Here is a 17,620-nt window from a genome sequence, read left to right as displayed (position 1 = left end):
GAGGTTTAGCGGATGAGGCCATCGTTGCATACTGTCCAAATCAAAACATCATTCTTACCCCTCAATTTAACGTCTGATTTTACTGCAAGTCTGTGAAGCACACTAAATGCACTTTAGTAAAATGTATTAAAAATATGGTTCAATTATTGTTCTTTTACACAGCTTTAGAAAAAAAATACAGTGGAAAAAAACCCAGGATAAAGCAGACACTATGCAATCCAAATACTTTTATACAGAGCCCTATCCATCCCCCCATGACCAAAGACATTAAAAGCATGACAATGTGTTGTCACTTTTCATTACACAGCTGGCTGTACATAGAGGGATATGCTGCAGTGATGACTTTGAGGGATGGTGTCATGTTCTGAGTAAGTCACTGTGTCATTCTTCGAGGAGCTAGGAAGGTCCGGAGCGCTGCTGCCTGCAGTCAGCTAAGAGGATTTTACAAACAATGCTGCTGCTGCCACTGGGCTGATACCAGGAAAAGAGGTGACCAGTCTGTGTCCAAAAAACAGAAATAACTGGGGTTCTATATTTTTATTTCAGAATGAGGTCAATATTTTAGGTTACATGATGGAGAAAACCAGGACACAATCGTAGAATAGTGTCTCTCTTTAATATTTCGGTCTTTGGTTTCCGCTTCAACCAAGAACTATTTGAGAGATACGATAATGAGTTTGGACAGTATTTACAACACATTCTACAGTACCACAGCTGCCATAAATAGCTGAATAAAAAGCTGAATATATTTTAGTTTCTAGGGAACCAATTGTGAAATTCTGGACCAATAAAAGCTTAGTTTGGCTGTTCCCTTATTCACCAGGGGTCACCATAGCAGACAGAGGTGCATATTTTTCAACCAGATACCCTTCCTGACCCGCAACTCCTGGGATTTGCATCTCACCCCAGTCTTGAATCGGGGATCTTTTGCATATTAGGTGAATGTGTTAACCACTATCCTATGGACCAATACAGATACCTATTCAATACCATGAATTAATTAATCATTTAAATAAGAATAACAATAATAATTAAACAAATTCAACTTTACTTTCTTCTTGCTCTTCATCACAGTATTCTTTAGCACTGATGTGGCACCACAGTCAACAAGGCCAATATACTTTTGGACGTGCTAAGTGCACAACACTGCTACTTTCTGACAGCCGTCCTTGTCAGCTGGATGTGTGCTACGTCTTTAACTTTATCTGCACTCATGTACTCAAGAGTTATTGACTTTAGTTTCTAAGCTGAGCAGCCTTGATTGCCATCTGGCTGCCTGCTTGGTATCTGTATTACTACTGCATTGTTTTGTGGGAAATTAGCACAGCACAGAGCCTTGTGCATACTGTAAATGCAGTGTAAAAAAACAAGCAAATAAAAGATGCACTACTATTTTAAACTACTTGATGCTGTTAGTATAGAATTTCCAAAAACAACCAGCCATTTAAGAAGGCAAAAGAGGATAAAACATCAGTAATCATTCTTTTCTTAAAGAGGCCCTAGTTCTAATTTCATTCATATTTTAAGCCATTCTTTAAATGATAAGTCAGTTCTTCCCCACACAGGATACAGTGTAATTATAGATGGCTAATGAGAGTCTCTCTGCTAACACATTTTTCAACTTTAGGGATCTCTTATGAAGTTAAAAGAAATATTGCAGTGAAACAGCATTATTTATAGCCGCCGTCTGAGTATAACACTCATACAGAGGATGTGAAACTTCCAAAGATGATACAGATGACTGTATGATAATAGCAGCGGTGCAGGCAGCTCACATATCAAGTGTATGGAAATTAAAGGGTGGATGAAGGATGAAATGCTACATTATATGAAGCATTTTAAAAGAGTTGCACAATACACAATAGCATTGTAATGATCTGTTGGGGGAAGCAGTGAGCTGAAGCAGACATCAGATCCTCCTGGGATCTGCAGGAAGGGGTGGAGCTTGGGGGGGGTTGGACTTAAGGTATTTAATCCTCACCCGCAGACACAGACATCTCCTACAGTCTGACTGACAGAGGCCCAGGAAGGACACGATGTGGATAGATGGCTGCGTGCTTAGAGGGCGGGTGGCCTGCCAACAACAACATGCAGACAGAGCGCTGTGCTGTGCTGCGCAGCTCAGCCACTTACCTGTGGCTGAGCTGCGCTCCTTTGTGCTCCAATTGACCCCAACCTAGAGCTGGGCGATATATCGAGTTTTTAAAAAATATCGATATATTTTTATACGAGATATAAGATGTGACCATATCCTTTATATCGATATAGTCTATGTTACGTTATAATTATACTTGCGGAGCCGCAAGTTTGCCTTTCTTTCGTCCACTTTCGTCTTTACGCAACGTTACTCGGCCTCGCCTCTCCTTCACTGAACACAACTCCCCCTCCTCCCCCATCGCTTCACCTGCAGGAAGCGACAAGATGGACACGGCAAATCTCCGTTAACGAGTTACTGCGCATCGCCCCGTGCGTGGGGCTGGACGGCGTCAACGTGTTAGCTAGCTAACCACGCTAACGAGCTAACCACGCTAACGACATGCAGCCCAGAGGTGCTGCACGGACTAAAATCCTTTCATTTTCTCAAAAGTTGATAGCGCGCCTTATGTATGAATTCTGGTTGTGCTTGATGGCCGCGAACCGATTTTATGTGGAACACGGCGCTCAGCAATCTGTCAAAAAATGTTTTAGTACGACTTTGGTAAGCTACGGAGCTGCACCGCTTGATGGATTGTCGGAGCATTACGGCTGAGCCTCGCGGAGTGATACGTACTGTGCTTCAACGTAATATTACCTTACTGTGTATAAGGACCATAAATGGCACCTGTTCAGAGACGTGGTTGCGAAGCGGATTACAAACTCCAGGCTGTCAGTCACGCAGTACAAGTTGGGAACAGAGCAGCTGTGAAATCTGTCTTTGTTATAGTGCTCGTCTTTTACTTTTCATTTTGACTGCACATTTGTGAGCTTTTTGTTATGCACAAAAACAACATTGTTTTCTTTTATTTATGGAGCATTATTATTTAATAAATGCTCATAATTTATTTTTGAGTAAATTTTATGTACATCTGCTCTATGTTAATAAAAGTGCCTGTGTGACATCTGGGACACAGCTTTGACTAAGAACTCTCTTTTTGTTCTTACTTTATGGCTTTAAAAAAAGATATATCGAGATATATATCTTATATCGCCATCCAGCTAAAAAATATCGAGATATGAATTTTGGGTCATATCGCCCAGCCCTACCCCAACCCCTATTTCAGCTCACTAAACCAAGTACTCTGTACTCTCTGTACTATACACGACTGACACCTGACTCATCCTGCCTCTTAACCAACAATGTTCAGTCTCAATCATCTGATCTTTTTCGGTTGCACTGCAAAATCTCCCGTCTGTTTAGGAATAGGTCACATTTCATGCTGAATTTGCACATGTGCTGCAAAAAAGGGCACAGTCGTTCGAGGCAGAGCAATGCTACAGCTCTTTTGTTTCATTTATTGGCTCCACGGTGAGTCAAGTACTAATTCTGCATGGTGAGCTATACTTCAGTGTAAGAACAAGGATCATGAAAGTGTTTCACGAGGCCTTTCGTCCGGTTTCTGGCTCGGTATTTGGTCATGAGATTAATGGAGCCATGCTAAGGGGAGACAGAGAGCATCTGCTGCTTTTTGGAACAAAACAGAAAAGTGGGGCCAGGCTAGAAAGACACTCTCTTTCAAAAACCTCTCCAAGAGAGTAACGTAAGCCTGACATCATAATAGGCCCATCACCACTTGACCTCTTCTCCAACCACTGTTCCTTTTACTCCTTTTTCTCCTCACTTACTTGCAGGCCTGCTAACATTTACTTAAGGCATTTACCTGGCCATTAGTGGAGAGTTTAAAAGTGTCACAGGACTTAGATAAATTCACTTTTAAACATTTGCTTGGCTCCTTCACAGCCCTATTCTTGCAATGTGCATTCATTCATCCTGTTTGGCCAATTAGGCCCACTAAATTCCTCTGTAAATTCAGTCCTCTCTTGCTCCCGCCGCTTCCTGGTCAGACTTCTAATATATCCACAGTTACCACTTTTTCCAAAGGCTTAGGTACAAAAGTGAATAATCCGCATGTATCGGTGCTCCAGGCAAGTCTGGTCCCTGTCTGTGCTTTGCTCCAGTTATGGGCAGCACTCGAAAAGTACTGGATTCATGTCCACACAACCACAATATTATGATGCTGACGAGGAAGATGAGAGAGCATTCGGTAAAATCATTTCACAACGAGCAACATCTTTTTCTCTTCTCTTTTTAAATAAAATCTGCTAATTAGTTGTTTATTCTTCCTGTTTATGGCACTTACTCAAAAGGTTACATCAGTTTAACTCCTTCCATAATTGGGTGCCAATGAGCTCCTAATCTCAGGGTCAGCATCAATTTATTTCAACCAACAACTACGAGCGCTTAAAATACCAAGTCCGCTGCCGGTGCTACTGACACATGCAATCCATTCTCAAATGACTTGCAAAAGGGAAAAAGCTAAAAAGCACTAAAAGTGCAGACAGTCTTTATTACAGCAACTTCAGAAACTCTTTCGTTATACAAGTTATGTTTTGTTTTTCTGAAGCAAGTGACAAGATCTAAATACAGAGCACAGCAGTACACACTGTCTGATTCCGTGTTGTTTTGCGAACTCCTCTCTCTGTTGTTTTCCTCTTTCTGTTTTTGCGAACATCAGCAGAAAGCTCTCCCTGAGGATGCACAATAAAAGGAAAGAAGGGGGAAAAAAATGCTTAATTAGGAGTTTCACGTCCAGCCTTTCCAGCTTGAAGGAGCCAACGTTTCCAGTGACTCCTTTGCGTCATAATGGTCAAAGGAGCAGGGTGACTAAAGAAAAGCAAGCAGCAAAAGGCCGAGCTAAGAAAGCACAAACACTTCCAAACAAACTTATTTGAAGTCTCTTTGAAGTGAAATGCACAGGAGTGGGTGGGTGGGCAGGGGGAATAATACAATTTACATTCTGTTTCATGAATACCACAAATGTGAAGTACATGGGGTCCCCCTCCGCCTCATTCCTCTCTGAGATATTAAATATTGCTGACTAGGGGGTAAGTTGGCCAATTAATGAATAATAAATGGGGCAGGAATGCAACATTTTCATATCCTTTATAGGTCAGAGTGTGCTGAGCCAGGGCTGCTGGTACCGCCGGGCATCGCGGTTAGATATTAAAGCACAGCAATCTCTATACAACTGTACCTCAGAGCCATGTCAACTGCTGCCGCTCCACCCACACTACACGCAACATTAACGACGAGCTGAGAGGGCATAATAAAAGTTTGCGCGTTCCTCTTTCTGCAACTTCTGCCCATCCCTCTCACGATGTTTTTTTCCGCTTTTATCACTGCTCGTTAATCTTCACTCGATCATCCACTCCCTCTTTGTGCACAGCGTAAAGGCAGTATTTCTTTTTTCTTTTTTTTTTTGAAGTCTGAGACAGCATCCTGTTAGTTGGTTGCCAACCGTCCCTTAAAATACGGAATCGTCCCGTATTTCGAAACAAAAGTACACGTCCCGTATTGAGCTAATAAGGGACGCACTTTGTCCCGTAATACAGTGAGAATCAAAAGTAGTCTATAAATGTTTATGGAATTAACGCTTTGTTTGAAAACATAATTCCCAGCCCCTCTCCTGCTTTGTGACCAATGAGCTGACAGCACACTTATGACAATTCGAGTATGACAATTCAGATTACCGCTCATCTCATTGGTCGAGGAAAGGTCGCTTGCGGAGAAAATACCGGAAGACAACAGATGACCACAACAAGAAGCATGGCCAACAGGGGAACAAACGCCGACACTGCGGTGCAAGTCTCGGATGACAGTACACCTAAAGCTGGGCAAACACTGTGCGATTTTTTTCAGTCACGTTATTCAGCTCCTGCTCAAACTGCACGATTGACTCGCAGGGGTTAGAAATTCGTATGTCACGATGTGCTCTCACACTATACCGCCCGATGCTCTGATGGGACCTGAGTGCTCACACTGTGCCTCCATAACATGAAGGTTATAACAGAAAATCTGTCGCTCGCTCTCTCTGTCTTTCACTCACACAGACACACCACTACCATCAACTTTGCTAAATTGCTAATGAAAAACATTGATCAGGCAGCTGTGATTGAGCAGCAGTGTAAATCCAACTATTTTCACGGTTGTTGTGGTCGTGATAATTTTGTGATGCCACATCGAAAAGGCTCGGATGAGCTTTCCAAAGTTCTACAAGTTGTGCCTCCATCGCTTGTGTCCAGATCACACGCTGCACAGCCGTGCTGCGCCGTCTTTTTCACCAACGTTTACGTTTGCGCGCGAGCAGTGTGAGCGCCTGTGGTGAGAACCTCACGAGCGATTGATGATCGGGAGCTGGTCGTGAGGTGTTAATCACTTCTCGTTACCCCAAGTATACTACACGACGCACGATGAAGGCCAAAATCGGTCCGATCACTCAAAAATCGGCTCAAAATGGGCCTAAAACCGCACAGTGTGAGCCCAGCATTAGAGCAGCAATGTTTGTTCCCCTCAGAGAAAGGGAAGAATGGGAAAAGGAAAACACCTGGCTGGAAAACGTTAATATGGGCATGTGCAGTGAATATCAGCGCTATGTGGCCAGAAGTGTGATAATATAATTTATTTTGTGTAATAAACAACTGCAAGGATAGATGATTACAACAAATTGATGACTAATACATAAAAGTAATACATAGATGAATAATGATGATGAGTTATGATGCGTAATCATGGGAACAAGCGGGTTTACAAACAGGAGCAGCTGATTAGCATTAGAAAAGCTGAAATAATACCTCAACTGAAGCCAATTGTACTAAATGCACTAAATGTGCACTGTTACAAGAATATTTTTCTTTCTATTGTTTTCTATTATTTTAAGTTAAGCAGGGCAGAGTTCTTTTAAAGAAAGATTTACTTATATTCTCAAAAGTTAAGCATGACAGGCTTCTGTTTAAGAAAGAGACCTGTTTTACTGTGTTAATGTTGTCATTTTGAGCTAAAAATAAATGGCTAAATGATCATTTGTTTCACATGTGTTCATATCACAAAGAATAGAATATGCATCTACTTAAATCAACTTCAAGTCAAATGGTTAAAAAAATAATTTCACACAAAAAAAAGAGCTAGAAAATTCACCACACTGGGAAGGGTGAAGACAACTGGGTCGCCTGGCCCTGGCCACGAGGTGTCCCTTATTTATTTTTCAGGGAGTTGGCAACCCTAGTTTTAGTCCATATCTTCTTGTGCTACATAAGCAGGCTCGTGGGCACCGATGACGGGGAAAAACAATGCACGGCGCAGTGGCGCAAACAAAAACAACAACAATGGGGCAATTACGGACTGATGCTTCACAACCTCCACTTCATTCTCTGTTATCTTCATTATTCAGCTCCTCTTGAATCAGCTATTAAAGGTAATTAAGCGATTCATCAAGTCAGTTTCAATTACTGGGAGCTTGACAGCTGCAGATTACAATCAGTAGGGGTGAGCGGAGAGATGGGGAGACCGAGAGAGGGAGGCATCAAAAAGTGAAGAGAGAGAGAGAAAACAGACAACAAGTGCTAACCGATCAGGCACCACGGAGATGGGCAACAAGCTCTCCTGGGTGTCGAGTGCTAATGTATCCACATGCCGGTCCAGGCATGTCCAGGCACCTGTCCACAAAGCAACAGGCTTCATAGTTACCACGCACTCACTTAGCTTTTGCTCCGTCACCAGCTGGCGGTCTTTGATACCACATCAGCTACACTATCATTACTCTGTCATGGACTGGAAGAACTGTAATGTTAATAATGAATAAAACTGCTCTTGCCATCATAACAGCAATCACACTACAGACAGGAATAAATCTGCTGCCTAACATACAGTGCCCACTCGTAATAAAGCTCACATGTAGCATCATAAAACGTCCTCACAGGCACCCCTAATTTATGGGAACCGGTTACCAGCTTGCTTTTTTTTTTTTTTTTTTAAGTCAGGTGTGTGTTGGAGCTAAGAGCAAGACAGAACGTGCAGCCATTAGGCTGGTCAAAGGACAGCTTCAATTTATGTTTGGCTGATTAACCCTGCACTCTGCTTGCACAATTTTGCGCATTAGGTTCAGGAATAATTTATCTGGAAGGAACTATTATGCCTCTTAGTTGTCCATTAGAGTCGGGTTTACTACGGTCTTGATGGCTATCATAAGTCATCCGGCACAGGTTGTAATTGCTGGACTAAATACAGAAGAATTGCCCCTATCATAGACTGCTCATCGGGTGTTGAAAATCCAAAAGGGCACCTTTATCCCCAAGCTTCCCTTCATCATTATATCAGCACACTCCGCAAGGTTACTTTCTAATAATTTTAGCAGGATTTAAATGTGAAACACTGGATTGTAATTACATTTTTAAGATCCGGCTCAATCAAATATTACATTTTCTCCCACCTAACTTCTATATCTATCTCACATTCACATTTCAATGGAAGATGTGATTAAGTCTGAACCATTCTGAAGGTGAGAGCAGAGCAAATTTATGTCAGGGAATTTCCCATTAAGAATTACATACTTGCATGGGGGTCTATTTACTTTCTGACAGTCTCCAAGTAGAAATGACAGCTGATTTTAACATGCACCATCCTCCTTGCTCTCAGTGTAGACTCCTTGCACTTCACTTGCCTTATATCACATTATCTGCTGTGCACTGTCCACTTGAGACATTCATTTATGAATTAAATATATATTTCTGCAAGCAACGTTCCACAAAATAGTAATGATAAAGTAACACCACAGCATATTTTCAGTGTATAATATACTGCTTGGCTTTATGAGTCGTAAATATTCAGTAAAACAATAATAAATAAGCAGCGCATTTAAAGAAGACAAAGGAATGCAGCCTGCAACATAGCCAAAAGCCTAAGACGAGGCTCTCAAACTCATAATCAGCCTAAAACAATGCAAAGAGCAGTCATTAAACACTCATATTCCATCTCTTTAGTCTCCTCCATTGTTCTGTATTAATTCAAAAAACACCTTAAACCAAGAAAGCTTGGTTTACAGCAGCTACGTGTAAATATAGAGTAACTGAAATGTTATCTACTTCCAGTCTACAAGATTTCTTGCTATCAAACTACCAGATGCTTCCTCATTTTGGAGGATGTGCTTTGAAATAGATCTGTCATTGAGCTCCTGAACAGGATGGCATTTGAAGTGAGGGATCGCACCATATGGTGACTGACGGTTTTTAGAGAAGAAGTAAAAACATTCAAACAAAAACCAACAACAACATAAAAGTTTACCTCAACTTCTGACAATGCAAAGCAATATGTCCAATAAAGTGCAAGTATTCGAAGTCTTGGTAGAAAATTTGAAATCAAACCTGAGCCCCAGTTTTACATCTTTCTAGATTGAAATTAATTGTAGGGACAAACACGTATGTGGAATAGTTCTAGTGCTGAACAAGAACACTAACCAGCAACTGCAAAAGAGCTGCAATGCCATTCCACATGGCAATTATCCACGTAAAAGTGATTGTTTTTGCCACTAACTACTTTCAAGTGTGTGACAACACATAGAACAGATGCATGTAACTGAAGTCTCAAAAAGTCTTACAGGAGGTGACTTGATGGAGGATGTGTGTGAAATAGTTGTGTTAAGTGACAAATGCGTGAAAACACTGGGCATCGCAAACTGTCGTGTTAGCAGTGACCATTTTGACACGTGATCACAACTTCCACTCAGACAAGAGAATTCATCCTTAAATAAGGTGCATTTTCCTGAAGGGAAAGGGTTTTATAAGAACAGAGAAACTTACAGATGTAAGTTATTTTGTTGATCAAACTTCCACCGAGCAAGTGAGTATTAAGGGTTTAATGGATTAAATGGTTTGTCTGCAAAATGTCAGTAAATATTGGAAGCTGTCAACTGTAATTGCTCAAAGTCGAACATAAATTAATCCGATTTTTTGTTTTTTATTCTCCAAAACACAACAAGACACAATCTATAATCAGACAAAGAAAAGCTTGTTTATCTCCTGTTGATTAACTAATCAATTTATTAACTAATCCTTAGAGCTCTAAAGGAGCAGCATGATTATACAGTTTACCTCGTGGTTGTCAACACAGAGGATAACATGATTGCTGCTGCTGTAAGAGCATAAAAACACATAAACCACCGAGGGCTGTCTGTATGTCTTATGGATGAACTGCTTAAACAGTGCGATCAGTTAACAACCAGCTGACCCAGTACATCAGTTCAAACGCAGCCTCCTGATTGTGAATGCAACACAGCTTTTGGTCTCCAAGCATAAGACGTCACCTCTTATAGTTACAGTATTATCTTTCTTTCTTCTTGTTAGACTCTACTATGGATTCAGATTTAGATTAATTAGAGATAAATGTATAGATATAGGAATATGTATTTGTTCATCATTCTGTGTGTTACAATTGTGAGAAATTGCCTAACAGTATTAAAGACCACAGTGTACATTACACAACATCCAACCTAAACTTACATACCTAAATTGGAAGAGGCCCTTCCTTCTGCAGCCCTGTCCTTCAAGCCCTCGGCTATAGCCAGCTGCTGCTCGTGGTACTGCTTGGCCCTCTCCAGATCCTGCATACAGCGGGCAGCATGACCCAGTCCTGCGTAGGCTCTCATCTCGATGGACTTCTCCTCCAGCTCTTGCGCGAGCTCCAGAACGTGAGTATGGTAGGACATGGCCTTGTCAAAGTTGCGGTGATAGTGGTAAGCACTGCCCAGGTTACTATAGGCCCGGGCCTCCTCACGTTTATTTTCCAGGGCCTTGGCGATGCTCAGGTGCTGCTCGTGACACTGGACAGCATTATCAAAGTCTCCCATGGCAATGTAGACGGCTCCCATGTTTCCCAGCTCGCGAGCCTCAGACAGTTGATCTTTGGACTGCTTGGCCAGAAGGACACACTGCTTGTGGCTGGCTAGGGCATTCGGGTAGTCCCCTATGGCTGTATATACATGGCCCAAGCTGCTCAGTGCCATTGAGGCCGCCTAGAGAAAAAGAGAAAGGCAGATACTGAAATAAACAGCAAGATACTAAAATCTATGCAAATGTAAAGAAAACACAAAAACAATTAATTACACCCACATTTGAGCAACAGTGAGTTTTTGTTTTTTGCTTCTACTTCAGACATTCCCCACCCACACCAATATGTCCCTTTACCCAGATGTACTGTAGATCAAATGAGAAAAAGAAAGGAAAGAAGGAAAATCTAAACTCCCCAAATCTCATAGGAGGCTTAGTGCTCAGAGACTGAACAACAAACAAAACCTGATTTGATTTTGTCTTTGGCTGAGCGAGGAGGGGGGTAAAGTGTGATGCAGATCAGCGCAGCAGCAGGCTTGTTTTAAAGCCGCCAGTTTGCCCACTGCAATCACGCTTCGTGGCGCGCCACCACCAACGGAACAAAGACACTGCTAATCAGGAGGGAGAGAATGGGTGTTTTAGCTTCACACCAGAGCTGCGGGCGGCCAACTGACTGACTGCTTTCAAGCTCTCACGCGCTAAAAATACGGAGAACAGAAATAGACTCTAGGCGTTGCCATTTAGTCAGTCTTTCCATTTTTATAACCAACGTCCATCTGTGAAAATGAAATTACAGAAAACACTGGTTATACCTGCAAAATAGGAGGCATTTCAGTATATAAATATAGAGATTTCTAAAAGTAGATTTTTGACCCCCTATATGGCACATTCACTGCAAGCTTATTAGCTGTTTATATGGAGGATAAACAGCTGGGAATTAGGGTCAGTTGTCTTTGTGTGAACAGATGTTCAATTGCTCATGCAGGGGCATCTAATAAAGCATCTCCTTCCTGAGGTCCCACTCTGCATCCACCAGCCAGGAAGAGGGTTGGAGGGAGGCCAGAGGAAAGGACAGACATCCTGACAGTTAAGGCCACATTAGAGCCCATCCTGGCCTGCGTGCAGCCTCAGCAACAGAAATGACCTGGATCATAACATACCCAGAAAGTCAAAACTGGAAAATTAAAAGTTACAGTTATAGCAAAGGCTGAACTACCCAATGTAGTCGTGAGAAAAGGCAAGGGACCTCCGTGAATTCAATTCGCTTTAACCATTTCCATATTGCTTAACAAATACAAATACGGATGCGATTTAAAGAACTGGAGAGCAGGAGATGGGGTTTTTTGTTTTCTTTTTTTTGCATCGTTCCAGCACCACTTAATGAAAATATTGAGCGCTCTGAATAAATATAAAAGCGAAGAAGATTGCTGAGAAAAAAAAATCAATACAATCGGACACTCTTGAAAATGCTTATAAAGACAAACATTTTTCTCTGAATCTTTCACACATTCTTTTTTTAATGCACCAATCCAGCGCTATTGTTCCGTCATTTCACATAGCTGCTGATGCCTGGAATCAATTACCTGCTGACATAAGGACTTCCAGCAGTTTGCTCAAGTTTAAAGACTCGACAAGGCATTATACAAGCCCAGGGAGGCAATTATCCCTCCGTCACAACTGTTGCTGTTTCATGTTCCCAGATAGCCTATCTAGAGCTGCTCAATTACATGTGCCTTTTGAAGCTTCCCTCCATCTCTCCGATTCAAACTTCAACTCTTCTGAGCAGAAAAACAGAGAGGATTCCTCATTTCTGTCTGTCTTCAACCGGGCGCAGTGGGAGACGGGGGAGAGAAAACGGGGAGTGGGAGGGGGGCACAATCATTCTCCAGTTGAGATGAGTTGCTCTTGTGATCAGTGTCCCTCTAAAGTGAGACTGCAACGCTGCATTTTCTCCTCAGATGGAAGCCAAGATAGGCAGATAATGAGGAGCCAGCCTTCCCAGTTACAGAGGATACACAGCGTTTGGCTCGGTGTTTTTGGACAGTGCTTGGGACCATATGAATCTTTCTCACTTCTGACTGCAGTCCTCCCCAACACTGCTCATTCTGACTCCCCGCTAGTTACAAAAAATAACACTCAGTCGGGGAAGAGGAATAATGCTGCGTAATTTCTGCCAAATTGACTTCATTCTAATTTGAGTCCATTTCTTTTCTGCACTTATCTTTCCTCCCTCCACATTCTTACGCTCGTCTCCCCCGCTCCGCTCAATTCGTCTGGAGAGTCAGATCTGATTGTGTTTACAGAGTCCAGCCCTTCTCCGGATGTGTGCTGATTTGATTAATCCCAACGCCGTCCATTATAAACTGTTGATAAACCACTGGCTCTTATCAGCAAACACATTTTGCACCAAAGGTCTGCTAATGAAAGGTAAACTAGTTCTGCCGGGGAGAGAGGAGGGAACGAGAGGGATATCGAGGACGGGCTGAGATGACATGTTAATCAGAAATGCTTGGCTCCGTTTTTTCCCCTGACAGGGACAGTAGTTTAGGATTTCTTGCTGGTTTTTCTCTCTTTGACTCCACAACTAAGTATGTTTATATTTTGTAGCACATAAGAGAAATGGCTGCTTTCATAGAACATGCTAGAAGTAATGCATTATACTTTACATAATTAGCCCCTTATGTCATGCAGCGAGGCTGCTTTTGATCACTGGCCTTGGTGGTATGCACGTTGTGTGACTCTGAGCCCCTGGTGTGTGTTTTATTTCTTACACTGGAACAGACGAGTGCTGCCCACCACTTCACTGCAGCACTGAGCTGTGTGGTTATGCCTCGCCTTGCAGCTGTGGGACTATGGCTCTTTGAACATCCTCCTTTTTTTCACTTTGGACCTATGAGGTCTGATATACTTTAAACAACCAAGGCTATCATCACACACTGGCAGAACTTATAGGACAAGCCTGGTTGCCATGGAGATCTAAATAGTTGGATTATGGCTGGCCTTGTAGAGAGACTCCCACTACTATTCGTATAAACATAGGTGTGGGACCTCCTTCTGTGCGAACAAAAATAGGCAAACAAATACAAGGGCGAGTGTACAAACAAGCATCCACTGCTCTGCCCTTTGCTTCTTCAGCTGAACCTGGTGGCTGTATCTGTGTCTGGTCAGAGACACGCTTCTTCACAGGTTTGAGCTAAAGAAGAAATCACAAAGGTCTGAAGGCTAAACTTGCTATATTGGCTTAAACATAAGTGCACATAGCATAAAAGTGATAGAATTAGAGGTCAGTAAGGTGTAAGATGTTAAAGTTTACCCTCTGTCCAAAAGGCATGTGCTGCAGCAGGGCAGAGTAGCTCCTATTTTAGTAAAGTCTTATTAATGGTATTATACGGAAGAGGCGAGGAGTAATCAGAAGAAGAAAAGTAGTCCAATATGCCCATTTAAAAAGCCCAATGTTACGTATTTAAATGACACATTTGAGTGCTTGCCATTCATTATATGTGTAAAACACAAGTCAACTTTATTTATATAGCACCAAACAACGACTTGTTAGAGAGGGAACCCCAACAATCAGACAACGGCAGCGACAGCGGGAAGGAAAAACTCCCTTTTAACAGGAAAGAATGTCCAGCCATCTGCAGTGACCGGTTGGGTGTGAGGGAAGGGAGACAGAACAAGAGATACACAAGCTAAATAAACAAATATTCATTTTAAAGAAGCTCAAACCAGCAAAAATCTGTGTCAGCTGTGTTTGATAAAAGCTACCATGTATCGAGTATACGCCATCATTAACTTCCTGGGTTAACCCAGGCATGAAACAAGCATCTGAAGTGATACCAGTCACTTCAAAAAGGTGACTAGTGTGACTGAGAACATTTGCAACACCACACGCTCGCACCTCAATGTATCCTCCTGCAAAACGCATGCACACAGGAACAGCTGTCTAATTAAAAGGCAGTGCAGAGGGAAGGTGAGGAGGACCATGCACCAGTGTTTCCCTTAACGAGCTGGGCTCAGGCAGCAACAGGAGCCTGGCTGGCAGGGAACAGAACCACACACTGGAGGGAGCGGGGGGGTGCAGGGAAGAGCAGAGTGGGAGGAGGAGGAGGAGGAATGGGGCCTGATAAAAGGCTATGGAAGAGATTGTGTTTGAAGGATGAGAGAAGAGAATGCTGGAGACGTCCCCAGGGCGAGGATGTCTTTAGATCTGAATTCACCTGCAGAGATGCATTTTGACAAAAAAGAAAACATCTCAACAGTAATAAACGGAACAGACCAGTCACAGATGCTCTCAAAGGAACTTGAACGAGGCTTTTTAAAGGTGAGCATTCTTGTCTATGCATGCAAAAAAATAAACGAAACAAAACAACAACGAAAAACAAAAACACATATATGCATGTATGAAAAAACAAGAGAGAAAAAGGGGGGAACATAAAGGAGGCACGCTGGCGACGTCACTCTGGAGGACTGGGGGTGGGGATTTGTATGATAAAATATTCATCTGGTTTTATGGGTGTATATTCCATTCTCTTTCCTCGCTCGGTGTTTGCACACAGATATGGATCCTATGGGAGCCACCATTAGATCAGCCAAATGACTGCCTCTCTGCCATAGCAGAACCTTCTGTTTTTTTAAGCAGGCAAATGCTCTGCTTTGCCAAGCGAGGGCAGGTACAGCTGTGCCTGATTGCTCGCTTTCACACACGCATTTGTGAGCTTACACAAACAGACACACACACACATATCGAACGCACACAAGTCCACGGTGGCTGATAAACTCGCTGCATTCCAAGCTCAATTCAACGTTGCATCTTCGGAGCCAAATTTCAGCCCCGTTTCTATTTTCCTTTCCAACTTTGAAAATAACATTCATAAAAGTCATAACTCTGTTGCTTCCAGAATTGCAAATCAATGAAAGACAGGCCGTATCATCAACTGCGCCTTTGTGGGAATGTTATTTGTTTTTGTCTGAGAAGAAAAGAAATACAGATATAATTTTGGTGGCTGCCAATTACGTTAATCAATCACCAGAGCTGATTTGATCTATTCAGACTGAAGAGATACCAGCGGAGCCACTTGTTTTTCTCTGACCTGTGTAACCTCCAGCGTGCAGATGAATGACGCCAGAGGTAGGAAGGTTAATAATTCCTTTAGCCTTCAATGGACATGTGCACAAAGGATTGATTGTCACTAAAGGTCAAGCAGTGGGCACTCATTACAGCTACTGTGCTGCCTGTCAGACTGACTACTGCAGTCACACAGAGCTGCACACTCACTGCAAACATATAGACACAAAATAACGTGTATCATTAGCTAACGATAACGACATGGCAAGCCACATTTTTACTATCTCACTATCTCACAACCTAACGCACAAATATTCCGCATGTATCCCTGAGCTCTGTGTCTTCTGTCATGTTTGCGCATCTGTGCGTGTGTGTGTGTGTACTTCTGTGCTTAGCCACATTTTTGCAACGGTGTTCTGGAACATGCTTCTACTCATATCCACTCGTTTGTTTGAGGCTATAGCCTGTGAGTTGGTGGCAAACAGGCAGCTGAGAGGGAGGAACACTAGAGGCACAGAGTAAAATTGAACCTGACAGTCTCCATTGGTGTTGGTGGAAAATTTGACTGTTCCCTTTAAGTGGTGTGGGGGTTTGATATTTCAAGCTCCCTCTCTCTGACAATATGCTAGACAAAACAAGGCTTACAGAAATGGCCAAATGTTAAGTGAGGAAAAGAAAGAGAGGGCAGCACGGTAACTGAGCTTCCCAGCCCCCCACCCTCAGCAGTCCCCTACCTCAGAGTGCCTGTCCCCTGTGACAGGATGTCAGCATTGTTCAAATGCAAAAACAGCCCTCCTGCCTGCTGATATAAACACATGAATCTAAAGTCTGGTTGAGGAGGAAATTGAAGAGGTGGCACACAGGGGAAGTGGGGCACTGTGAATGAATCTTAATGTACTCTAAATCAGAGCAAAGCCTTGAAGGGTTGCACGACACTGCTGTTTATTTCTGTGCTAAAGTCAAATCTCCACAGGCATAGCTGTGTGTGATGCCTGCTGCTGTAGGGAATCAATTCTTGAGAGACCTTGTGGTGACAGAAGGGGAAATCACAGTGGTGTTTCAAAGTCATCTGAGAGCAGGGGGGGCTTGAGGTAAACATCAAGGTTTGCAATGCCTCAAGCAAAAGGACACAGAACAGAGAAATGCACGGTGCTTTGAAGAGCGGAAAACACTTTCTTTAAACTCTAATAATACTGAAGGTAATTGAAAATGACTACTCTAAGTTAATCCAAAGGTACTGCAGGTGGGATAAGCTACTGGGGTGGCTGCTGACATGATTTTATCGATCCACGTGTCATTATCAATTCTGTTTATAGGTCCCTCTCTTTATCCGTTTGCTATCGATTGATTCCTGATCAATTTTATGCGCAAGAAAAAGACAGACCCACAATAGTTTTCAGCATCACGGCAACTTGTCTTTATTATCTCCGGAAGGTGAAAACAATGTCAAAAAAGGCTTGCATGTGTGCAAAACCTCCAGTGCCCTGAGTTTCATGTCATTCAAATACTGATAAAAGAAACTGCAAAAGCAACACAACAGTCTAAAGTTAGATTAAAAGGGGTGTGCCATGTCATCATATAACACTGGTTTCAAAGTCTATCCATTAAAAGCTAATTAGCTGCCGTTACGGTTTCCTGCTGCGGCTGAGGACATGGTGCCAAATATAGCGTAGCTTGTAGGCCTCCACTTCGCATCTGTTA

General features: G+C 42.5%; 1 protein-coding gene across 3 annotated transcripts in view; it reads right to left on the bottom strand.

Moving 5' to 3' along the window:
- The window catches only part of LOC147317141 (tetratricopeptide repeat protein 28-like), a 197,895-nt gene that overhangs the window by 31,594 nt on the left and 148,681 nt on the right, over positions 1-17,620 (bottom strand). For all 3 annotated transcript variants that reach the window (XM_086313820.1, XM_086313821.1, XM_086313822.1), the window contains one exon: positions 10,532-11,039. In XM_086313820.1, the coding sequence (XP_086169946.1) occupies positions 10,532-11,039 (508 nt within the window). The remainder of the gene's footprint in view (positions 1-10,531; positions 11,040-17,620) is intronic.

The sequence above is a fragment of the Aulonocara sp. 'chitande type north' Nkhata Bay genome, linkage group LG12 (assembly GCF_057382095.1).
Source record: "Aulonocara sp. 'chitande type north' Nkhata Bay isolate Kocher_YH1m ecotype deep benthic linkage group LG12, A_spYH_male_GT1.1, whole genome shotgun sequence".
NCBI lineage: Eukaryota > Metazoa > Chordata > Actinopteri > Cichliformes > Cichlidae > Aulonocara > Aulonocara sp. 'chitande type north' Nkhata Bay.
Note: the sequence above shows the minus strand (reverse complement) of the source record. Positions and strands in the feature narration are given on the sequence as shown.